Here is a 20,102-nt window from a genome sequence, read left to right as displayed (position 1 = left end):
ACAGGCAGCTCCATGAGAGGTGAGAAGAAAATTCTGTTGTTTAGGGATCTCTCCAAAGTGCCAGGAGTGAATTCAATTAATTGTACCCATAGGTGTCATTCGTCATGTGGGAGATGCCTTGAAAGATCATTCCTCCAAATCCAGAGGACGAATTTGTGCCATAGGAATTGCACCGTGGGGCATTGTAGAAAACAAGGAAGATCTAATAGGAAAAGATGTAAGTCTTTAAGGAAACAGCTGTTTAACAAAATACACTGTTAATATTTTTGAAGTATTACTTTACTCTGTTTCTAAAGCAGGCTTAAGAGCTCAAATGGAACAATTTCTTGAAAAAAACCTGTTGTTTAAGTGTATTTTCAGGTTGTCACCTATGACCTCAGTGTCAACACAGAGCTAGTGAGGTTTCATTGCTTTCAGCAGTAGAGTCCTCTCTGTGGTGACAGTGTTACATCCTAACTCCAGGGTGGCATATGGGGACTTCTGTGTCATAAATCATGGAAGGGCCTTTATGTGTGCAAGGCTGGCATTTATTATGGATGGGTACTCTGAAGGGGCATGTGAATTACTAGGAACTCCAAATGAGAATGTGTTTTCTAATGCAGTAAGAGGATTATGTGACAACACGGTGTGTGAACAAGGAGACACGTTAATGAGCTTAGGGGAACAGGCAGGGCAGTGCACAGATGTGACCGTCATCCCCCAAAGAAGAGAGTGCTGTGAAGAGTTCAGATTGGGACTGTAAAAGCAAGCTGTTCCTAATTCTCCTCTGCTCTTGATTGTAAAGGTTGGGTTGATTTGTTTCCTCAGAAGGCAAGTGCTCCTCTTGGGTGGGCTGGGGGATTTTCCCACTCAGTCTGTAGTTCTAACCCAGGTGCATCTCTGCTTTGACACACAGGTAACTCGTGTTTACCAAACCATGTCAAACCCTCTGAGTAAGCTCTCTGTGCTCAACAGTTCCCACACCCACTTCATCCTGGCAGACAACGGTACCTTAGGTAAATATGGAGCCGAAGTAAAGTTACGGCGTCAGCTGGAAAAACACATTTCCCTCCAGAAAATAAACACACGTGAGTACAGCGGGACAAACTGCAAACAGAACTTCTGACAGGAAGGGAGGGAAGGAGGGCTTGAAATACTTGGAGGTATGGAAATGAAAGGCTTCTTCCAGCTCTTTCTGGAAAAATTGGATCAGGACTGTGTGACTGAACTAGAACATGAGCTGTCTGACCAGTGCTGACAGAGCCCACATCCCACAGCACAGCAAAGCCATGAAATAAGGACTGGATAAAGGGATGGAGAAAAGCTGGCAAATAATAATGAGGAGGAATCTAAGGAAAAGGAAATGCACAGGATTTGTGCACTTCTGGTTAGAATTCATAAGCATCAGCAAACACACAGGATGAACTGATTTTGTGCAGTTCCTGTTTACAGGAATCCTGTGCAGCTTAGTGATTTCTGCTTCCAAATATTCATGCTAGCATTTTATTTTCTCTTTTAGATGGAATTGTTTCACTTGAAATATCACACTCAGAATTCTTGGATCTCCCAGATAAACTCAGCTGGGATTTCAGTTTTTAATGAAGCAACTATCGAGATGATTTCACATCAGTGCTTTCATATTTAGTTTTATATTTTCATATTTGTATTTATTTATAGAATTGTATATTTGTATTTATACTTAATATTTGCCTATTTAGTTTTGTGTATTTTTTAAATATCTTCTAGTTATTATGGCCTCTCTAAAATAACTTTCTAGAACTTTTTGCCCTTAAAAAAAATGCTTTTAAAAGTAATTTTTAATTTTCTGTAGAAATAAGGGTTTTTTAAAAAGATGAAATAAAAAAAAATTGGTAGCTGTGGTTTTCCAGGAACTTTAAAAACCCCCACAATTACTTAATTAAGAATGGTCCAAAAAGAAAGTTTATGGTCTTTGAATGCACACTTCAATTAAGAGCTACTGGAGAGTTGATAGCAGTTCTACCTATTGCCTTTCTGACTTCTCACACATGCCAGTGTAAACTGTGGGGGCCCGTGTAAACGAGAGAAAACAGACATCCAGAATGACAACTGCACTGAACTCTGCAGAGCTTCCTAACAAGGTTTAAGTGCTCTTATGGGTAGAGCAGAAAAAGCAAGTGGAGTGCCAGGTAAAGCCACAGGGTGCAGTTGGAGATGAGCCCCGAGTCCCAAACGTCCTGGGAAGTGTCTAAGGAAGCTCAAGAACCTGAGCTGAGCAAATGCCTGCCCTTGGCCCTGGCTGTGGATGAGTGTGAGGTGCTGCTGCCCTGAGCTCCTCGCTGCTGCAGGAGTGCTGCCACAGTGCAGGGGTGTGAACGGGAGCTCTGGCTTGGAAGAGAAGGAATTCAGGGCCCAGGGCAAGGTGCTGTGTGTCATTTCTTTTGATACCAGTGGGGCTGGGGATGTTGGTAGAGATCTAGGTGGTGTTTGATGATCTTTGTCACGAGGAGGGCAAAGCTGGGAATACTCACAGAAATCTGTTCTGTGAAGGGCTGCAGTACCCCTGCTAGTAACAACATACAGGGAGTTGTTTTGTTTCTTTTTAATCACTTCAAGCACAGGCACCTCTTCTGGAAATCTCAGGAGGAATCTCTAAAGTTTTCATGGACACACAGGCCGGGCCATGCTCTGTGACGACTCCCTGTCAGAGCTGGGGTACCCTGACAGGAGGATGTCAGGAAGCTTCTGCTGTTACTGGGAATGGTGTTCCTGTTCGTCAGAGAGGCATCAAGGTTGAAAATGCCAACCCTTTCATGTGTTCTTGGCCGTGCAAAAATAAAAAGCATCTTTATAAAGTGCTGGTCATTTTACAGATTAAGAACTGAATTCAAATGCTTATAATAGTGGGATTAGTCAGCGTTCAGGTAATGTTTTGTCCTTCATTTCCCCCAGTTTCTTGTGACCAAGGCTACTGAGACCATGTGACCTGTGGGCTTCCCTTTGTCATCCTATGCCTGGAGATCACGGTGAGGCAGGGACAGCAAAGGGATGCTCAGCTGTCGTCTCTTCCACCGCCAGCCATTTCAGCCTCATGACAAAAACACTCGTTTCGTGTTTCCTATCGTAGGAGTAAGCCTAGGTATCTGTCACCTTACTGAAGACTTCCCATAGGTAACCAAGGAAGAGTTCAAGCATCAGAGACAGTAGCTGGGAGCCATCCAAGTAAATGGCTAATGAAGCAATAGAACATCATGTTATAGCTGCTTTATCTGTACCTGGTGTCTGTTGAAAGAGGTCACAAACAATTCATCGACAGTGACTGAATAAGTTATCAGTATGGAGCTGATGCAAAAGCAAGGGGAGAGAAGCATCTTGCTCTTTTCCTTTTGTGACCATGAAACAGCATATGGTTGTTTTTCCTCATATTGGCTGTGAAATGGCCGTCATTTTTCCTGATGGCTCTGGTTTGAAGTGATGCTCTAACACAGAAATCTCATCCACTCATAATGTCTCAACCTCTTAAACTAAGTTGCAGTGACACTTCTATTTTTTGTGGTTTTCTGTTCTTCTGCTTTTTGCAGGGCTGGGGCAAGGTGTTCCTGTAGTTGGGCTCATAGTGGAAGGGGGTCCCAACGTGATCTCCATTGTCTTGGAGTGCCTGCGGGAAGAGCCCCCCCTGCCCGTGGTGATCTGTGACGGCAGCGGGCGAGCCTCCGACATCCTGTCCTTTGCACACAAGTACTCCGAGGAAGGAGGGTGAGACTCTGACATCTTCACTGGACCTGTGTCTTGCTCAGGAGGGCACTGTAGGACTACATACCTTGCTTTCACTGAGGTTTCATAAAAACTCAACCTGAAGGACAAAAGGCTGCTAACGAAGGGCATTCTGCTGCCTGTTTGATCTTAGCCCTGGAGTTAATGAGTAGAAACTGGAAGGTATTTGATGGCCCTTTGCAGTGAGCTTGCTCTCAGTGCAGTGCACTGTCATACAGGCTCCAGCAGGGTTTGCTGCGCTGTGCTTGGTGCTGGATTGGGCGTGTCAGAAGCAAGGAACAAGTGGAATAACTCTTGTCCTCAGGCCAGGGTTGAGGTTAATTAGTGCAGGTATTTGCAAAATTTGTACTGCCTGATTCCAGTGCACTGTGGGAATGAGCTTCATTCTCCAAGAGTGCCAGACCAGCTGTAAAAATGTTGGACTCCCTTTGTTCTTTTGCTACTCTTTGCATCTGTGGTGGTTGTTCGGGGCAGTGCTGCCTGATATCATGAACAGAGTGGAGGATGTTCTCTGGAGCATTCTACTGCACAGCCCTCCTGTCCATTGTCCAAATGAATCTCCTAATCCAAAGTTTTCTGGAGTCTGTTATTTGTAGGGGTTTATGTTATTTTATAGTTGCTTGTTTGCCCCTTTGGTGGATACAAAGCCTATATGAACAGCATCTACCCAAGTGGAAGCCAAGTATTGCATTTTTCATTTAAAATATTGCTTTTCCCAGTCAAGTAGCATACTTTCCCCATTGTCATTGTTAATATCAAGATTTTATCTTTACTAGCCAGATACAGGCAAACCCCTAATATATTGCCTTGAGTAGGGTATGGCACCTGTGTTGTGCTGCAGGCACAGCCCATTTCCTGGAGCTTACCTTGGGTTATGGATCAGGGAGACAAGCAGTGCAGTAAAGGAGAGCAGATCTTACTTGCTGAACTGGGAGAGCATCGCTGATGCTGGATTCTTTTGGTGTTTAGACACAGTACATATTTAATCCTACCAGGAAGTATTTAAGATTCAGCAACTTTCTTTTCCTCTCTGCCAACCAAGCCTTCCTTAGCTTAGATCAAACTGGTTTTTCTTTTTTTTTCTTTCTCATTTGTCCTTCCTATCAGCTCATGGGTAATTGGGAGAGCTTATCAGGATCAGTGTATCTGAGATGTGCTCACTGCATGACTTTTTCTTCCAATTTTCTTCTCCAATAACTGTAAGATAAATGTGTTCATCTAGTGAGGCATCTACAATGAGAATTTTTTGTCAGTCCAGTCATTTTCTCACAATGAACTTTGAATTCTACTGTATCTCTCGGCACCTGCTGGTAATATTTTTCCATCATCTGGAAATACATGTGTTTCATTAGGAAATGCATGAAGATTGAAGGGCTCTGGTTCATATTGCTTTGAGAGATCAAACATTTCTGACCTTTCTAGAATGCTTTCAATCTAATTTCTTTAATCATTTTTCGGCTTGTTTGTTTCTCGGGTGTTATGAGGTTTCAGACACACCAGCAATTTCAATCCTCTAAGAGGATAACCAGCATAACCAAGGTGACATATCAGAAGCACGAAATACTTGGGGATTTTCAGCTATGTGCAAAGGGCCTTGCAGCATTTAGCAACAGAGGTAGGGGTCCTGTAAGTCATAGTGCTAACTTATATCCATAATATATAACAAGAGTAAGAGCTACCTGCATTTTATTCCAGGGTGAAAGGATAGTTCAAGTTCTCTGTCAGGTTTTAAATCAGTGCTGAAGTGCTGAGATGCATAAAAGCCAGTCTGGGTATGAATTTCCTGATTACAGATAACTCCTGCTGAGCTCCTTCCCTGCAAGGATGCTCTATGTTTGCATTTCTTTTCAAAATGAAGTCGTTGCTCTAGCAGATGAAAATTTGTTTCTCAAACAGCAGGCCTTCTGAATATATATTCATTTTGACAATGTCTTCTTTTATGTCTCATTTTTCTTTTAGGATAATAAACGAATCCCTTAGGGACCAGCTTCTAGTTACCATCCAGAAAACCTTTAACTACAACAGGAATCAAGCTCATCAGCTGTTCATCATTCTTATGGAGTGCATGAAAAAAAAAGAACTTGTAAGTGTCCTAAAAGGAGTTCACAAAGATCACTTCTGTGACCAAGTTTACAGAGTACTTTCAAGTGCCATTTTCCCAGGGTTAGAGTTTAAACTCTTTTTTTCCATATAGCTCCATTGACTTCACAGTCTTTCATTCATAAGCATAGGCCAAGGAAAGAATTCTGTCTTCTGAAAAGCCTCAAAACCAAATTCAGATCCTTCTCCTGTGTAAGTTGTGATAGGAATCTTTTTTCACAGACTTGAGGAAGGCAGACTAAGACACTGAGATAAATGCACTAAACCCAGGATCAACTGCTCCTGTGTAGAAAGGAAAGGAAAGATGATTGAAGAAAGGGTTCCTGGGGGCAAGAAGCGTTCAGAGTGCATGAACAGTTTGGGGTTTCTGACACAATTACTCTTTAACAGCCTTTCACTACTGTAAAATGGCCTTTGCAGGCCTTTCAAAAGAAACTGAAGCATTAAGGATTGTTGAATATCCCACCCTTTCCTGCTCCTGGTTTGTCCCAGGTCTGCTCTGTGTGCAGCACCACTCACTCAGGTCCTGCCTGGCTCCCACATGGCAGCTGCAGAGAAAAGGGTGCTCAGGAAGAGAAAACCTGTCCTCTGGAAACAGTGCCCTGAAACTGTTCACTGTGCTTGTGACTCTGCAGGCAAAATCAATCTTGGAGTGTTTTCCTTTGACTAATTAATTGTTTCAGTGAAATTTTGTCAATATGATGCCAAGGTTAGTTCCATTCACACACCCTCGCTGGAAGTCGAGCTGGTAAAAAGCATGACCGATAAACTGAGTGGAAGAATTGGTTGAGAAAAGAGAGCCCACAGCTGCTTTAGTCAAACTGGTTTGAATTTTCAATGCACATCAGAGCAGGCCTGGTTTACTCAGCAAAATTCAGACACTGGTTGTGCAGCCTAAGCAGACTTGTAGTTTGTTTGTTGATAGTTTTGTCTACCTTCTTATTAGTTAATAAAAGTTTTCCTGCAGTTCTTCTCTCTTCTAATGTCATGTATCTTTGCATTCATGTAAAGTCTGTTCTAACTCTTGAGAAAATTGCTATTCCCAGTAGTAATGCTAGCATCTGCTGTGGAGATTTGTTTTTGGAAAATAAAGAATTTGGGGTTTTTTCTGCATGTGGTATTAACTTATTAAGATGGAATATTGGGTTATTCTGCTTTTGAATTACCAATCTTTTGATATGTAGTTCAGTGGCTAAGCTTGAACGAATTACTGTTTTTAAAATCAGTGAATTGTGATGGACAGAACTAAGCAAATATGACTAGAAATAATTGCCTTTCTTTGTTATTTGGTTCTGCCTTTTTGATTGTCATATGCAACATATCCTGCAGCTAGAAAAACTGTGAGTGTTATTGTCAATAAAATGGATGCTGTGATACTTATCTCGGGTAACTAGCATTTCCATTTCCAAACTGGCATTTCCATTACTGCTGGAAAGTAATGAAACTGTCAGAAAACAATCAGTTTTGCATGGCAGTTTTGTCACCATTTTTCAAAATTCGTGGGTTTGGTGAAGATTTTCATCACATTTGTCATGTTTAGCAATGCAGGGATATTTTAGGATAACTTCATTGAAAGAATTTTATTAAACAATTTCATGAAAATCAAATTTCAAAGAAAAATTTAATGAAACTGTACTTTTTGAACAATCTGAAGCCTTATGAAATAATAAAGCTGCGCCATGCTCTGTTCCCTGCTGCATGGTGTGTCTCTGCTGTGCTGTAATTGTGTGTTTGGTCTGTGCTGCCCTTTAGATCACCGTGTTCCGCATGGGCTCCGAGGGCCAGCAGGACATTGAGATGTCCATCCTGACTGCTCTCCTCAAAGGTGGGTCCTGCAGGACTTGGCAAGGATGCACAGGGCAGTCCTGTGCACTGCCTGAGCTTCACTCTTCGTGTTGTGTCTGATTTATCCTCTTGGATTCTACCAAGTGTCCAGATGTGCTTGGTCACGGTTCAGCTTTGCGTGGAGCATAAAATCTACATTAAAAGTTTTGTGTGACTTCCCTCACCTGAAAGCCTGGGAAGGGAATGCTGCAACAACTGTACTACGATACTGCAGCTCATTTTATTGCAGCTGGAGCATACATTAACACAGTCAGAAGAAAAGGGGGGAAGAGAAAAGGCTGTCTGGATTTTTCCAGATCTCAGAGTGTGATGTTTAAGCCTTAGTGCAATAGGATCAGTTCTGTATTTATTTGGACTTTGTTACATTTGCAGGTATGTAGTAGTTGACACAAGCTCAGTATGGGATCACTGGAGTCCCCAAAGCAAAGAAATAAAGAGAGGAATTGTTGCACTCTTACCTACAGCATCGACTAGAGGACTTGAGAGGGGTCTTTCAGAGTTAAATATCTGTCTTTAGTGTCAGAATAAAAGTCAATGGGGGAACTTTTTGAAAAAAGGGAGATAATCTGGTTAATCCTTTGGAAATTAGGATTATGGGGTTACATGGAAGATGGTAAAATCAATTTGATGAATCCACTACTTTATGTTAGAATTATTCTAATAGTAGTATGAGTCAGGCTGGCTGTTTTCTAGTTCCTGGAGAAGTGAATTACAGAAGGCTGTCTAATCTCATTTCATCATGAATGAAATACCAGATATCTGTTGTGTTTCCTTTAGGTACCAATGCATCTGCTCCAGACCAGCTCAGCTTGGCTTTGGCCTGGAATCGTGTGGACATTGCACGCAGCCAAATCTTTGTCTTTGGACACCACTGGCCAGTAAGACAAAGTTTTCTTAATCATATTGTTTGTCAGAAGTTTAAAGTAAATTTAAATTAAGTTGTGTAATATTCACACTTTGGATTTTCAATATTGAATTCTGGTTTATGCTGTTAATTGATTAGGAATGTCATATTTGTTTTGAAAGTTTTAATACTGTCATTTGCAAATATTTAACAGTAATTTAATCTCTGTGAAAGAAAGAAAAGCAATTTCATGACAAGCAGAAAAATAACCTGGAGAGTTGGGCAGAGACAAACCTAATGAAGTTCAACAAAGGCAAGTGTAGGGCCATGCACCTGGGGAGGGATAACCCCGGGTACCAGTGCACACAATTAAATTTAAACGAATGTTGCTGCATGTGCAGTTTTATTTCTTAACTTCTAGTAATGTGATGTTTCCAATATTCAAGATTCATTAAAATGCTTATGCAGAGAGGATTTAATAATCCTAAAGATTATGAAATATTATTACTATAAAATGTTTAATTGGGTGGAATGTTCCAACCTCCATATCATTGTGGTTAGGTCTGGGGCTTCTACCAAGCAGCTGAAGCCTGGTACTGCTTTGGCCTAGCTGACAACTTTTAATCCCCAGGAGTCTGTGGAAACAGTGTCAGCCAGCTGTGATTCCCTGCCATTGCAGGCTCATAAAGATTGTTTCAGACCAGCCTGGGATGCAAGTTGGCAGCTGCAGTTTAGTCCAGGCTTTGGAATGGATTCATGGCAGCTAAGCAGAGTTTTTTAGGATTCATAAAAGCAGGGGAACAGGCCTTGGTGAAGGTTTGGTGCTGCAGTTCTGTGTGCAGAGCACAGGCAGTTGTGATTGTTTCCGTGCCTGTGGGGGTGCCATTGCTCAGTGTTTGCCTCCCAGTGACAGCCAAGTGGTGTGAGCCGTGTGTGCCTGCCTGCCTCGGGCACATGGAAAGGGGGAGGGCACTGGAAAACCCAGATGTGTCTCCAGAGGTAGAAATGCAAACACTGCCTGCAGAATGAGCCAGTGAGTGCTCTCTGTGCTCTCCTCTCTGCCTCTGCACCAGGGATGCTCCTGGCAGCATTCTTGTTAAGCTCTTTCTGTCCAGCTCTTGCTGCTGTTTATTTTGACAGCTATTGCTCTGACTGAGAGCAAAGGAACTGAAAGTGTGACAGTCCTCTAGCACTGGCTTTATTTTTGGAGAGAACTCCTCCCCAGTCTCCCTGGTGCACTGCTTTGACTGTGGATTATTGACTATACCAGACATAACAGCTTTAGAAAAAGTCTGAAGTTGTGAGTGTGCAGAAGGTCCTTATACTTAAGGAAATTACCATTTTTAGTTGACTGCAGGTTAGAAGTGGTGAGTGGGGAGGAAGTTCAGTAGGAATGTATCCAATGAAATAGTCACTGTAGGATAAAATTAGATTTCTAACCCCATTTAATGCATTATAAATACAGCCTATAGGAAGCCTTACAGCTTCTGATGGTACAGCTCCTGAGAAGGAAAAGAAATCTCCAGCACCTCAGACTAAAGGAGCCAGAGGGAAAGGAAAAGGGAAGAAAAAGGGAGGAAAAGGAAAAGAAGAGCCAGAAGAAGAAACAGACCCAAGAAAGCTTGAACTCCTGAACTGGGTGAGATGAAAGTATTTGTCCTGAAACTGTTGAAAAAAAAATTGTTTCTTTCATCCTGAGGGACAGGGAGAGAAGGAAAACACACATTTTCATTCTAGAGGATTCTCATTTGCACATTGCCATAATATCAGCAGTAGATTCTGCAGGGGTGTTGTTCAATCTTTGAGGCAGGAGTCCCTCTTTTATCCCATGTGCACCACATGCAGCCATTCCTCCAGGGTACAAGTCAGTGCTTATCTGCAGCATCTCCTTCCCTGCACTTGTCAGAAGGAAACAAGAGCACCAGTGAGCATCTTCATCCTTCTCTGTCTGTTTTATTTTGACTTGTTCCTGTCATGCTGAGTAAGTAAATCCCTTTTTCACATAATGTGTCAAACGTAGTGTGCCTGATTTAATTAAAAATACTGAACAAAATAATTGAAAGCTTCAAGTTGAAAGACTGAATGCTACAGTTGTATTGCTAAAAGTTTCTGTCACTGCTCTCTCCTCAGCCAGGACCTCGCTGAAAACTCTGCCCTCTCTACTGACTTGCACATGGGTAAAATGTTACCCTCTAAATTCCTTTTCACTTACAGATTAATCCATGTATTTGGGAACTCAGGAATATCCTAAGTAATGAAAATGTTTGTGGTTGTTGGCCAACCAACTCTTCTGTACTCATGTGGTGTCTCCATTGTGCCCTCCAGGTGAATTCCCTGGAGCAGGCCATGCTGGATGCGCTGGTTCTGGATCGAGTGGACTTTGTGAAACTGCTGATTGAGAATGGAGTGAATATGCAGCACTTCCTGACTATTCCTCGCCTGGAGGAACTTTATAATACTGTGAGTGATCAGAAATAACAAAATGCCTTTTTCTCCTTCTCCTTCTGAATATGCTTGTTTTTCCCAAAAGTTCTAACCCCGACAGCACAAGGGTGATGGAGAGCAGTGAAGGAACCTTTGCTACTACACAGTGTCCTATTGCCTCCAGAAGCTATTTGTGATGGAAATATAGTGATGTATTTAAAATGCATGTTCACAACACCTAAAAGAACTAATGTGGATAGTAAAAATTTAATGACCAGCCAGTACTGGCCATTTCCTTTGAATCTCAATTATTTTTCTTGTATGCATGTTTTAATATTATTGAAATAAGACTCTAAATTTGGTAAAGTACTTACACAACACCTTTTGTTTTAGCACATGGCAGAAGTCAGTGCCATTTTTCCCTGTGGCCCAGCAAAGCAAAATTTTTTCACAAAACTGTAGAACATCATACTTCTGTATTCAGATTCTCTCCTGCCTGACCTACAGCAAATTCATTTGGAACGTGGCTTTTCTAGGCTGTCTTTCTTTCTCTCACTTAAGTGGCAGGTAGTCTAGAGCAGCATTCATACAAAATATAACCTCAGTCTAGTCCTGCAGTCCCTTCATGGCTCCTGCAGCAAGTGCAAGTTCAGACAATACCACAAGTGCTGGTGATTTGAGTGCTGTGACTTGAATCAGCACAGGAAGGGTTATAAAAGGGGTTCACACAGCTCTTGATAGAAATGTGTTTGTCACTGCACCCAGTTCCTCCTTTTCACCCCTCTGGAGTCTAATAGCACATGGTTGTCTGAAGATCATTAATTACATTTGTGTTTGCCAAGAAGCTGAAGAATTGAAGCCCTGATGGACCATGAATTATTTTTGTTTCAGAGGTTGGGTCCACCAAATACGCTGCATTTGCTGGTCAGAGATGTGAAAAAGGTAAGTTCTCCCAACAGCAGGGCTGCATTTGCATGATTGCACTAGACTGGAGCCAACAGTAAAAGCAAGCACAGCATGGGGGAAAGCAGACATTTGAAATTAGATGGCAGCCTCTAAGGAAAGATAAATGTCTGCTTGTGGCAAACAGTGATGTCAGTCTAAATCGGGTGTGGCACTGCCAGTCATTTAAAAACTACGTTTTTAAAAGAAAATTAAGATCCTGGGAGTGTGATGTGGCATTTGAGATTAAGGTTTTGTTTCTTCTCTACAAGAAGCTCCCAATGCAGCATTACAAAGGAGGAGTGGAAGGAAATGCCTGTAGGTTAACTGCAAGCCCCATTCACGAACACAGAATTTGTTCCCTTTTGTTTGTTTCCTTGTGTGTATTTTAGTTACTTTTCTCCCATCACTCCTTTTTTTACCTGGGAGAAAATCTGTTCTGTCCTAAATTTGTTATTCATTTGTTTCCATTACATGTAAATTTGTTCATTGTCTGTGAATAGGGAGGGTCATTGTAAGATTTGTCATATTTGATCTTGTTGAGCTTTGGAGCTTTTATTCAGTAAAATTCAGCTGCATTAAATTGTCCATCTTCCTTTTTGCAAGGAAAAACTCCCAGTTGTTCCTGAGAGGGTTCAGATGTGGGAATTGTCCAGTACTGGGTTAATGTATAATTCATGTTCATCTGCTTCCTGGATGAACACTGCTCTCGTTCGGTGCTGTCTCCGTGTGTTACTGACGTTCTCTGCACTGTGCTCTGTCTGTCTCTCCCCTCCTGCATTTCCACGGCTCTCCTGCAGCGCCAGTCCCGGGGATTCAGTTGGGTTAACCTGGAGGTGACGCTTCCTTAGGGTGTAGCTGTGTGCTCGTGGCAGCTGCTCAGTGGTGCTGTAGAACAGTTATTGCTGTAGATGTGTGCTCAGTAACCCAGCGTTTCCAGCTCGCAGTTCTGACAGTCAGTACAGCCCTCCAGTTTTAGGTGTGACCGCGGAAATTCGAGTTTGCCTTTTGCTTTGATTCTGGGCTGCACATTAATCATGCTCTGCATTGTAGTATTAACTGGAGATAACATGATAAAACACGATTTTCCATTAAAAAATGTGCAAAGTATGCCTGACATTCACTGTGAAATTAGGTCATGCTTTTATGCTGGATTAATGGTAATCAGTACAAAGTTACTTAATTTCACTGATATAACCCTTGCAACCAATGCAGACTTGTATGGACAGTGACACACTGTAGGGGTAAAACAAACTATAAAAACTGCCAACAACAAAACCAAAAAAACGTGACCCCAAAAATGTTTGTGATGAGAATCAGTTACCAATATCACTAATTTCATACAAATATTCAGATACTGAATCCAGTGGTTGTAAATAATACCCAGGTGCCAATTTAATCATGGCATATGTCTAGCCAGGCAATTTAATCTGTGTTATGTTTTCTTATCCGAAGTCCTTATTTATTTATTGTCTTCTTTTTGGTAGGGAAATCTTCCCCCAGATTATCATATCAGCCTAATAGACATTGGTCTCGTGCTTGAGTATCTCATGGGTGGAGCTTATCGCTGCAACTACACCCGGAAAAGTTTTCGGACCCTTTATAATAATTTATTTGGACCAAAGAGGGTAAGAATGAGTTCATTCTGGCTGTGGCCATCGTGCTGATGGTCAAAAATAAGTAATGCTCTGTTTCCTTGTCTTTGTGAAATGCTGCATGTTAAATTCTTAAGGAATGCTGCAAGATTGAACTAAAATCCCCACTAGGGAAGTTCTATCAGAAACCTGTGAGACATCTGTGTTAAGGGATGGGAGGACACACAGGTGGTGAATGCCCTGTCCTGCAGGTGAATTCACTCCTATTCCAGTAGTTTACAATCCAAGCATTTCTCACTGTGGTGTGCTTAGAAGCACTTTTTTTGTTGTTGTTTTTGAGCTTTTGTGACCATATGGTGATTTTAATTCTCAAAGCAGTATATTATTGAGTAATTCATTTAACTCTTCCATCTGAACCAAAATCTTTCACTTAGGGGCAGCATGGGAAATATTTGCTAACCCATTGTATTCCTGCAAATACAATTAAAAGGGAGAGTAATTAATTGCAGCATTATTGGTACAATTATTTAGAATAGTAAGTTCAATAATAAATATTGTGCATTTGTAGATTAAAATAGTTTTGCTTGGTATTGTTTGGTCTTTAAATTTTCTCTCCCATCTAACTGAATTTTCTTTTCTATTTTTTAATATTCAGCCAAAAGCTCTTAAACTACTAGGGATGGAGGTAAGTTGGATTTGTTGTAAAATACTGGTTTATCAGAACATTTCTTGGTTCAGTTCTGTTCTTGCTCTTAACTTTTTCATTATGACTTTAAGCAAATTTCAACTGGACAGATATTCCATTTTGCAAACATTCTATGAAATACTTCTGACCATTTTTTTGTGAGTAGCATCCTTAGAACTGCTTAAAGCTCTGCTCAGTAGTCTTCAGGCAATTTTTAGCACTATTATGTAATAATGTTTCATGTTGGGACACACTGTAGATTTAATCATTCATGTGTGAACACTGAGGATATTGAGAAGAGAATGTGATCCAGCAGTGCTACTTACAGTGAAATCCCCTTTAACCAGGAAATAGCAGTTTCTGGGCTATGATGCTTTATCACTGAGAAAACCTTTAACTGGAGTGAGAAATCAAGGTGGTCTGACACGTCAGATGCTGCTCTCCACTGTAAAACATCGATGGCACCACGCTTTGTAAATGCTGGGCCCATCCAGAATTTGGGTCTGGCTCCTGCATCAATTATTTGTGTGTCTGCAGAAATTTGTAATTGAGCAGAAACAAATCTGGGATGATGCCTAAAAACTGACTCTGTTTTGGTGATAGTTGCTTCTGTTTCTGAAAAAAAAGTACTGCCATAGACCAGGCAGTACCTCCTCCCCACCTGACAGCAGGTATAGCCCACTCTCTTCTCCCAAGAGAATGAAAAATTTCTTCTGCTGAAGTGGGCAGTAAATTGATGTGACTTCAGTTGTTTTGGGTTTTTCATTTTCAGTATTAGCATCTCTAAAGGAGCAATTTTAGACTTGTCAACACTTTGTCTTTCTTACCCAGGGTTTTTTTATTACTTGATTTTCTTAGTATGGAGGAGATCTAATTTTTGGTCCTCCATTTGAGATTTTATGTCCTGTGCTTCAGAGAGGTTTGACACTTCTTCGTGTAATTAATGACCCTTGAATTTCTGTAGGAGACAGAGGTCACCACTTGCAGTTCTTAAAACTGCTGTAGGAGAAGTGCATGCTTAATTCTGACTGAAGAGTTGTCTTTGGAAGCCTGGGGTGTGAGGATAAACTCTGAACTTGAATTTAAGTTCATATTTTGTTGGAAAATAATGTTTTGCTGAAAACAAGAACTGGCTTTGTAGAATAGTAATTGCTTTTACTTGCAATCCACTTCTGAGCTGGAATCCAGGTCTAGAGTGATGATGAGCTGTGTCTACACCTATGTATGCAATGTTCTTCCTGCATTATTTAAACCCTAATTTTCCCAATCATGGCTTTTCTCCCTTCAGGATCCTGCTTCATTGTCACTACTTCCCTTCAGTTACTTCCATCCTCCCTATCCCTTTAAGACATGGGATCCTTATACCTTCCGTTTGCACTGCACACATAAGAGGAGATTGCTTATTCCCAGGTGAACACTCCCTTTGGTATCTCCTGTTCTCAGGGGCTCTGTCTGCCCCTCTTTTCCATTTGCATGTCCCCACTCCAGCTGCATGTGGGTCTGTGAGATGTGCAGGTGTCCCTGTTCTTCAGGGATGGACACAGACATGGAATGAGAAATGGCAGGGCAGCCTATTCACAGGGAATTCAGCTTTGTTAGAGCTCCCTTGGCACGGCTGGTGCACTCCCACCTGTGGAGATGTGTGCACAGTGCAGTGTGAAGGGGTGCCTGAACCAAAGGGTCCTGCTGCCCTTGTGCAGGATGGGTGACTCGGAACCCTGACTAAAATCTGAGGCTGTGTGTGCCTGCCCAGTGCATGCTCCTGTCCCATGTCCCAAATGTCCCCTGCTATGGGGACTGTAGCAAACAACCAAACCAAGGTAGAGCTCTAGGTATGAATGTGTCCTCTCAGTACTTGTTCTGTGCATGGGGGGCTGGTAAAGACTGATGGGGACAATTTTTCTCCTTTCTTCCCAGGATGATGAGCCTCCCACCAAAGGGAAGAAGAAAAAGAAAAAAAAGGAGGAAGAGATTGATATTGATGTGGATGACCCCGAAGTGAGCCGCTTTCAGTACCCCTTCCATGAGCTGATGGTGTGGGCCGTGCTGATGAAGCGGCAGAAGATGGCTCTCTTCCTTTGGCAGAGAGGGGAGGAATCCATGGCCAAGGCACTCGTGGCTTGTAAGCTGTACAAGTCTATGGCCCATGAGTCTTCTGAGAGCGAGCTGGTGGATGACATCTCTCAGGATCTGGACAACAACTCCAAGTTAGTAGATGCAGAACAGACTTTATATCTACTTGATACAAGGGGTTGTGTGACCTGCTGAGAAGCTTTACTTTTAGTAAAGTACCATTTATTCCTAGAATATAGTCACAAAAAGGGCCATTTGGAGCCAATTTATCAACAATATACAAGGCAAAATGTGGTCTCAGTATCGCAAGGCAACACTAGCAAGGAGAAGACTCGAATTATTATTGGACAGAATGCATTCATTTTTCAGCTTCTCTCTCTGTAAAACTAGCTAGTTTTATTTCACAAAGTTATTTTCAGATTTTGCTCATGTAAATGAAGGGGTATCTGATGATATGTCTAAACTGGCCTCAAGATGTTACAGGTCTAAGCAAATTCTCTCTGGTCATTAATTTGTTTGAAACAAATCAAACTTGAGACGCAGTTGTTCTTGTCATTGTACATGTATGTGGATAAACATGATGCCCTGTGAACAGAATTAAAACCACAAGTGCAAGCAAACACTGATTTCTCAGTCTAACCTCCCCAGACTTCTCTCGTGTTTTGCAGAGATTTTGGCCAGCTGGCTGTTGAGCTCTTGGATCAGTCCTATAAACATGACGAGCAGATTGCCATGAAACTACTGACCTACGAACTGAAAAACTGGAGCAATTCTACCTGCCTGAAGCTGGCTGTGGCAGCCAAGCACAGGGACTTCATTGCTCACACGTGCAGCCAGATGCTCCTGACAGACATGTGGATGGGCCGCCTGCGCATGCGGAAGAACCCCGGCCTCAAGGTACCTGTGTGCAGTGACAGGGGCAGGGAGGGCTGGGGGCACCCACACTGCCCTGGGCACAGGGCTGGCACGGGCAGAGTCGGGGACTGAGGGGAGATTTTTAAGAACAGAACCTGTTTTAATGCTAATTTCTTTTCCAAAATCAACATGTCTAAGGAATATTGCCCCATGACGAAGGAAAATACAACTCCAAAAAGACTTGACATGACTGGAATAATCTGAGAGAGAAGTTGTGGCTTTCAGTAAAGCACAAGATCTGTTAATTGAGAACATATTCATTTGATTAAAAATTAGCTGGATACAAGCAAAAAGGTCTGCATTAGGGATCCATGCAATGGGAAGGGAGACAAAATGAACCAGATGTGGGCTCGTGTTTCTTATATTGTTCAATATTGTACCAGCAGACACAGAGCCGACTCTGTCACAGAGTGAAATCTGTGCAGTTGCACTGTGTGAAACTGTCATTTTTATGTTGCTCTTCTGTGATTTGATGATGCAGTCTCTCTTACTGGTTGTAGTATTTCCAAATTGTTGGATTTACAAAAAAACAAGTAATGTGATAGGGCTGACACAAAAGAGAAACGTCAGTGAGTCAATGCTAAGGAAGCAGAGCAGTGCTTGCCTGTGCATGTTTACATGTGAATACAGTCCTTTCCTTGCTGTCATGCACTTGCTGTCACCCCTCTGGAGGCCCCTCCTGTTGGTGCTGCCTTCAGCCTCACCTCCTCATTTCCTCAAAGCCCCTTTGCTGACAAAGCACCGTATCTGTCCTTGCAGGTCGTCCTTCCAGGGTTGCTGACACACACATTGCACTGTCTCTGTCCTCCTCAGTTTATTTCCACCTTCCCTTGTCTCCCTCTTAAAACTGTTTAAAATCTTCAGACAAGTGTCCTGCCTTTCAGATTGCATCATGGTGCTTTCTAAATCTGTTTATTATTTTCCTTTCTGTTCTCCAAAGAATTAATCAGCCTCCTGATGTTCTGGTTTCATCAGCTGCATTCTTTTCTCTGCTCCTTTTCTGTACTGTGACTTGTGTTTCTGTATCCAAGCCATCTCCTATAGTAAAAGAATTCCCCCAGTGCTATCTGCAAAGCTTCTTTTACCTTTCATAGGTTTTTTTAACTATTAAAACTAATTATAGTAGCTAACTAAAGTTACTATAAATTCCAGTAACAAACATGAACCCTCTTCTAACCACCTTTGTGTCTATTCCATAATGTTTCTTTACACAACCCTAATGTAGGAGCACAATTTCTTAATTGCAGGGTGTTGGTGGAGATGGGAGGCTTTTCAGGGTGCCATATTTTCATAGAATACCTTATTGCTTCATATGAACTACTTACTCATTTTTGTAGTTTGAGGATAGCACAATATCTTGAATCCTATGCAGAAGAAAATTTTGTTCATGGGATTTGCCTTGTTACAAAACCTATCATGTAAATGAATACTGAGTTGAATTCTTTCCTGTTTACAGGTTATAATGGGCATTCTCTTCCCTCCCACCATCCTTTTCCTCGAGTATCGCAGTTATGATGATTATTCCTACCAGACATCACGAGAAAATGAGGAAGGCAAAGAAAAGGAGGAGGAAAACGCGGTCAGTAATGGAGAGTATTAGAAAGTTCTAATATCTCAAGAGTGCTCAGTTTTCTGATTATGCTATAGGTCACTCAGGTAAATCTCAACTGCCTCTGGGGGATAAAAGTCAGTGGAGAGTTTGGGGAATGCCCAGACTGGATTCTAAGGGCATGTAAATTGTCCGTGTAGTTCTACGGGTTTACAGAACTGCTGGTTTTGTATTTTGGAAAAGAGGTGTGTTGCTCAGGGGAATCACTGCAGAGTTATCAGTTGGCTGAGGCTGTAGCTGAGGAAAAGCTTCTATTTTTACAGCTATATATCGATAACTCTGACAACTTTGGTTCCAGGATGCAAATGCAGATACAGGCTCCCGGAAAGGGGATGAAGAGAATGGAAAGAAAAAACAACAGAGCCTTCCAATTGGAACAAAGATCTATGAATTCTATAATGCACCTATTGTCAAATTCTGGTTCTACACAGTAAGTCATGATGATTAAATGGATAGTGATCATTTTTCTCACACCTGTGAAACCGAAAGGGTTCCAATGTGAAAACAAAAACCAAGTAATAAATAAATATAGTACTGACTTGCACAGGATCTGATGAGTAAAGCACTCCCTTTATTCAGAGAAAAAGGCAGGGTCAGTGAGCCAGAATGAATAACTGAAGCATGTGCTGTCAGTCTAAAGCTCCCCCATGCCTTGTGTGACTGATCATCCACCAACCTCAGTGCGAGCTCCTCAGTGCAGTCCCTCAACCCACACTAGGCTGGATTCTCTTGCTTTCTGGAGGTCCTGGTTCCTGTCCTGCATCGAAATACACTTTAGGACCCAAGAGATCCCATGGTGACAGTGCTTGCCATTTGCTCTGCTGCTCACACAAGTGCAGCCCAGATAGAAGCACAAATCCCAGTCTGCTAAGCCTTAATAGGTACTTCTATTGAAATAATTAAAACCAATCTAAATGAAAATACTTACATTTGACAAGCATCTAATTTTCTGTTAAGACCATCAGGAATTATCTGGTGCCAAACTCTGTTATAATAAACCAGAAAAAGTATAAATGCTACTGCTTATTCATTTTGTGTGTGCCCTGGACCCTGGTTTCTTTTTTATTCAAAGTTAGGATGCTTGATACCTGGTAGGTCATAATAATATACAGGTTTTTAGTTTTAGCACCTTGTAATCACAAAACACTGCACTGATCCCTTTCTGCTGCCTGTATTAATAATCTAAAAACAAAATTACTATTTAATTTTAAAGAAAAGTATTCAACATGATTTCACAGGGTAAAGAAGTTACTTTTTCATAGATTAAAAAAGTCTCATGCACAAATGGCCTGATTTAGAGGGCTTTAGAATTGCTGGTTTGCTTCTTTCAGCAAATGA

At 41.7% G+C, this 20,102-nt stretch overlaps 1 protein-coding gene across 1 annotated transcript in view; it reads left to right on the top strand.

Annotated features, from left to right (window-relative positions):
• The window catches only part of TRPM1 (transient receptor potential cation channel subfamily M member 1), a 60,672-nt gene that overhangs the window by 28,848 nt on the left and 11,722 nt on the right, over window positions 1-20,102 (top strand). Inside the window, exons 5-19 of the mRNA XM_050309702.1 lie at window positions 93-217; window positions 896-1,067; window positions 3,540-3,714; window positions 5,692-5,815; window positions 7,585-7,657; window positions 8,455-8,555; window positions 9,987-10,160; window positions 10,847-10,981; window positions 11,837-11,887; window positions 13,375-13,515; window positions 14,138-14,167; window positions 16,085-16,374; window positions 16,909-17,137; window positions 18,612-18,734; window positions 19,063-19,194. Of these exons, the coding sequence (XP_050165659.1) occupies window positions 93-217; window positions 896-1,067; window positions 3,540-3,714; window positions 5,692-5,815; window positions 7,585-7,657; window positions 8,455-8,555; window positions 9,987-10,160; window positions 10,847-10,981; window positions 11,837-11,887; window positions 13,375-13,515; window positions 14,138-14,167; window positions 16,085-16,374; window positions 16,909-17,137; window positions 18,612-18,734; window positions 19,063-19,194 (2,075 nt within the window). The remainder of the gene's footprint in view (window positions 1-92; window positions 218-895; window positions 1,068-3,539; window positions 3,715-5,691; window positions 5,816-7,584; window positions 7,658-8,454; window positions 8,556-9,986; window positions 10,161-10,846; window positions 10,982-11,836; window positions 11,888-13,374; window positions 13,516-14,137; window positions 14,168-16,084; window positions 16,375-16,908; window positions 17,138-18,611; window positions 18,735-19,062; window positions 19,195-20,102) is intronic.

Source organism: Myiozetetes cayanensis, unplaced genomic scaffold (assembly GCF_022539395.1).
Source record: "Myiozetetes cayanensis isolate MyiCay16 unplaced genomic scaffold, myiCay2020 scf14, whole genome shotgun sequence".
Lineage (NCBI taxonomy): Eukaryota > Metazoa > Chordata > Aves > Passeriformes > Tyrannidae > Myiozetetes > Myiozetetes cayanensis.
Note: the sequence above shows the minus strand (reverse complement) of the source record. Positions and strands in the feature narration are given on the sequence as shown.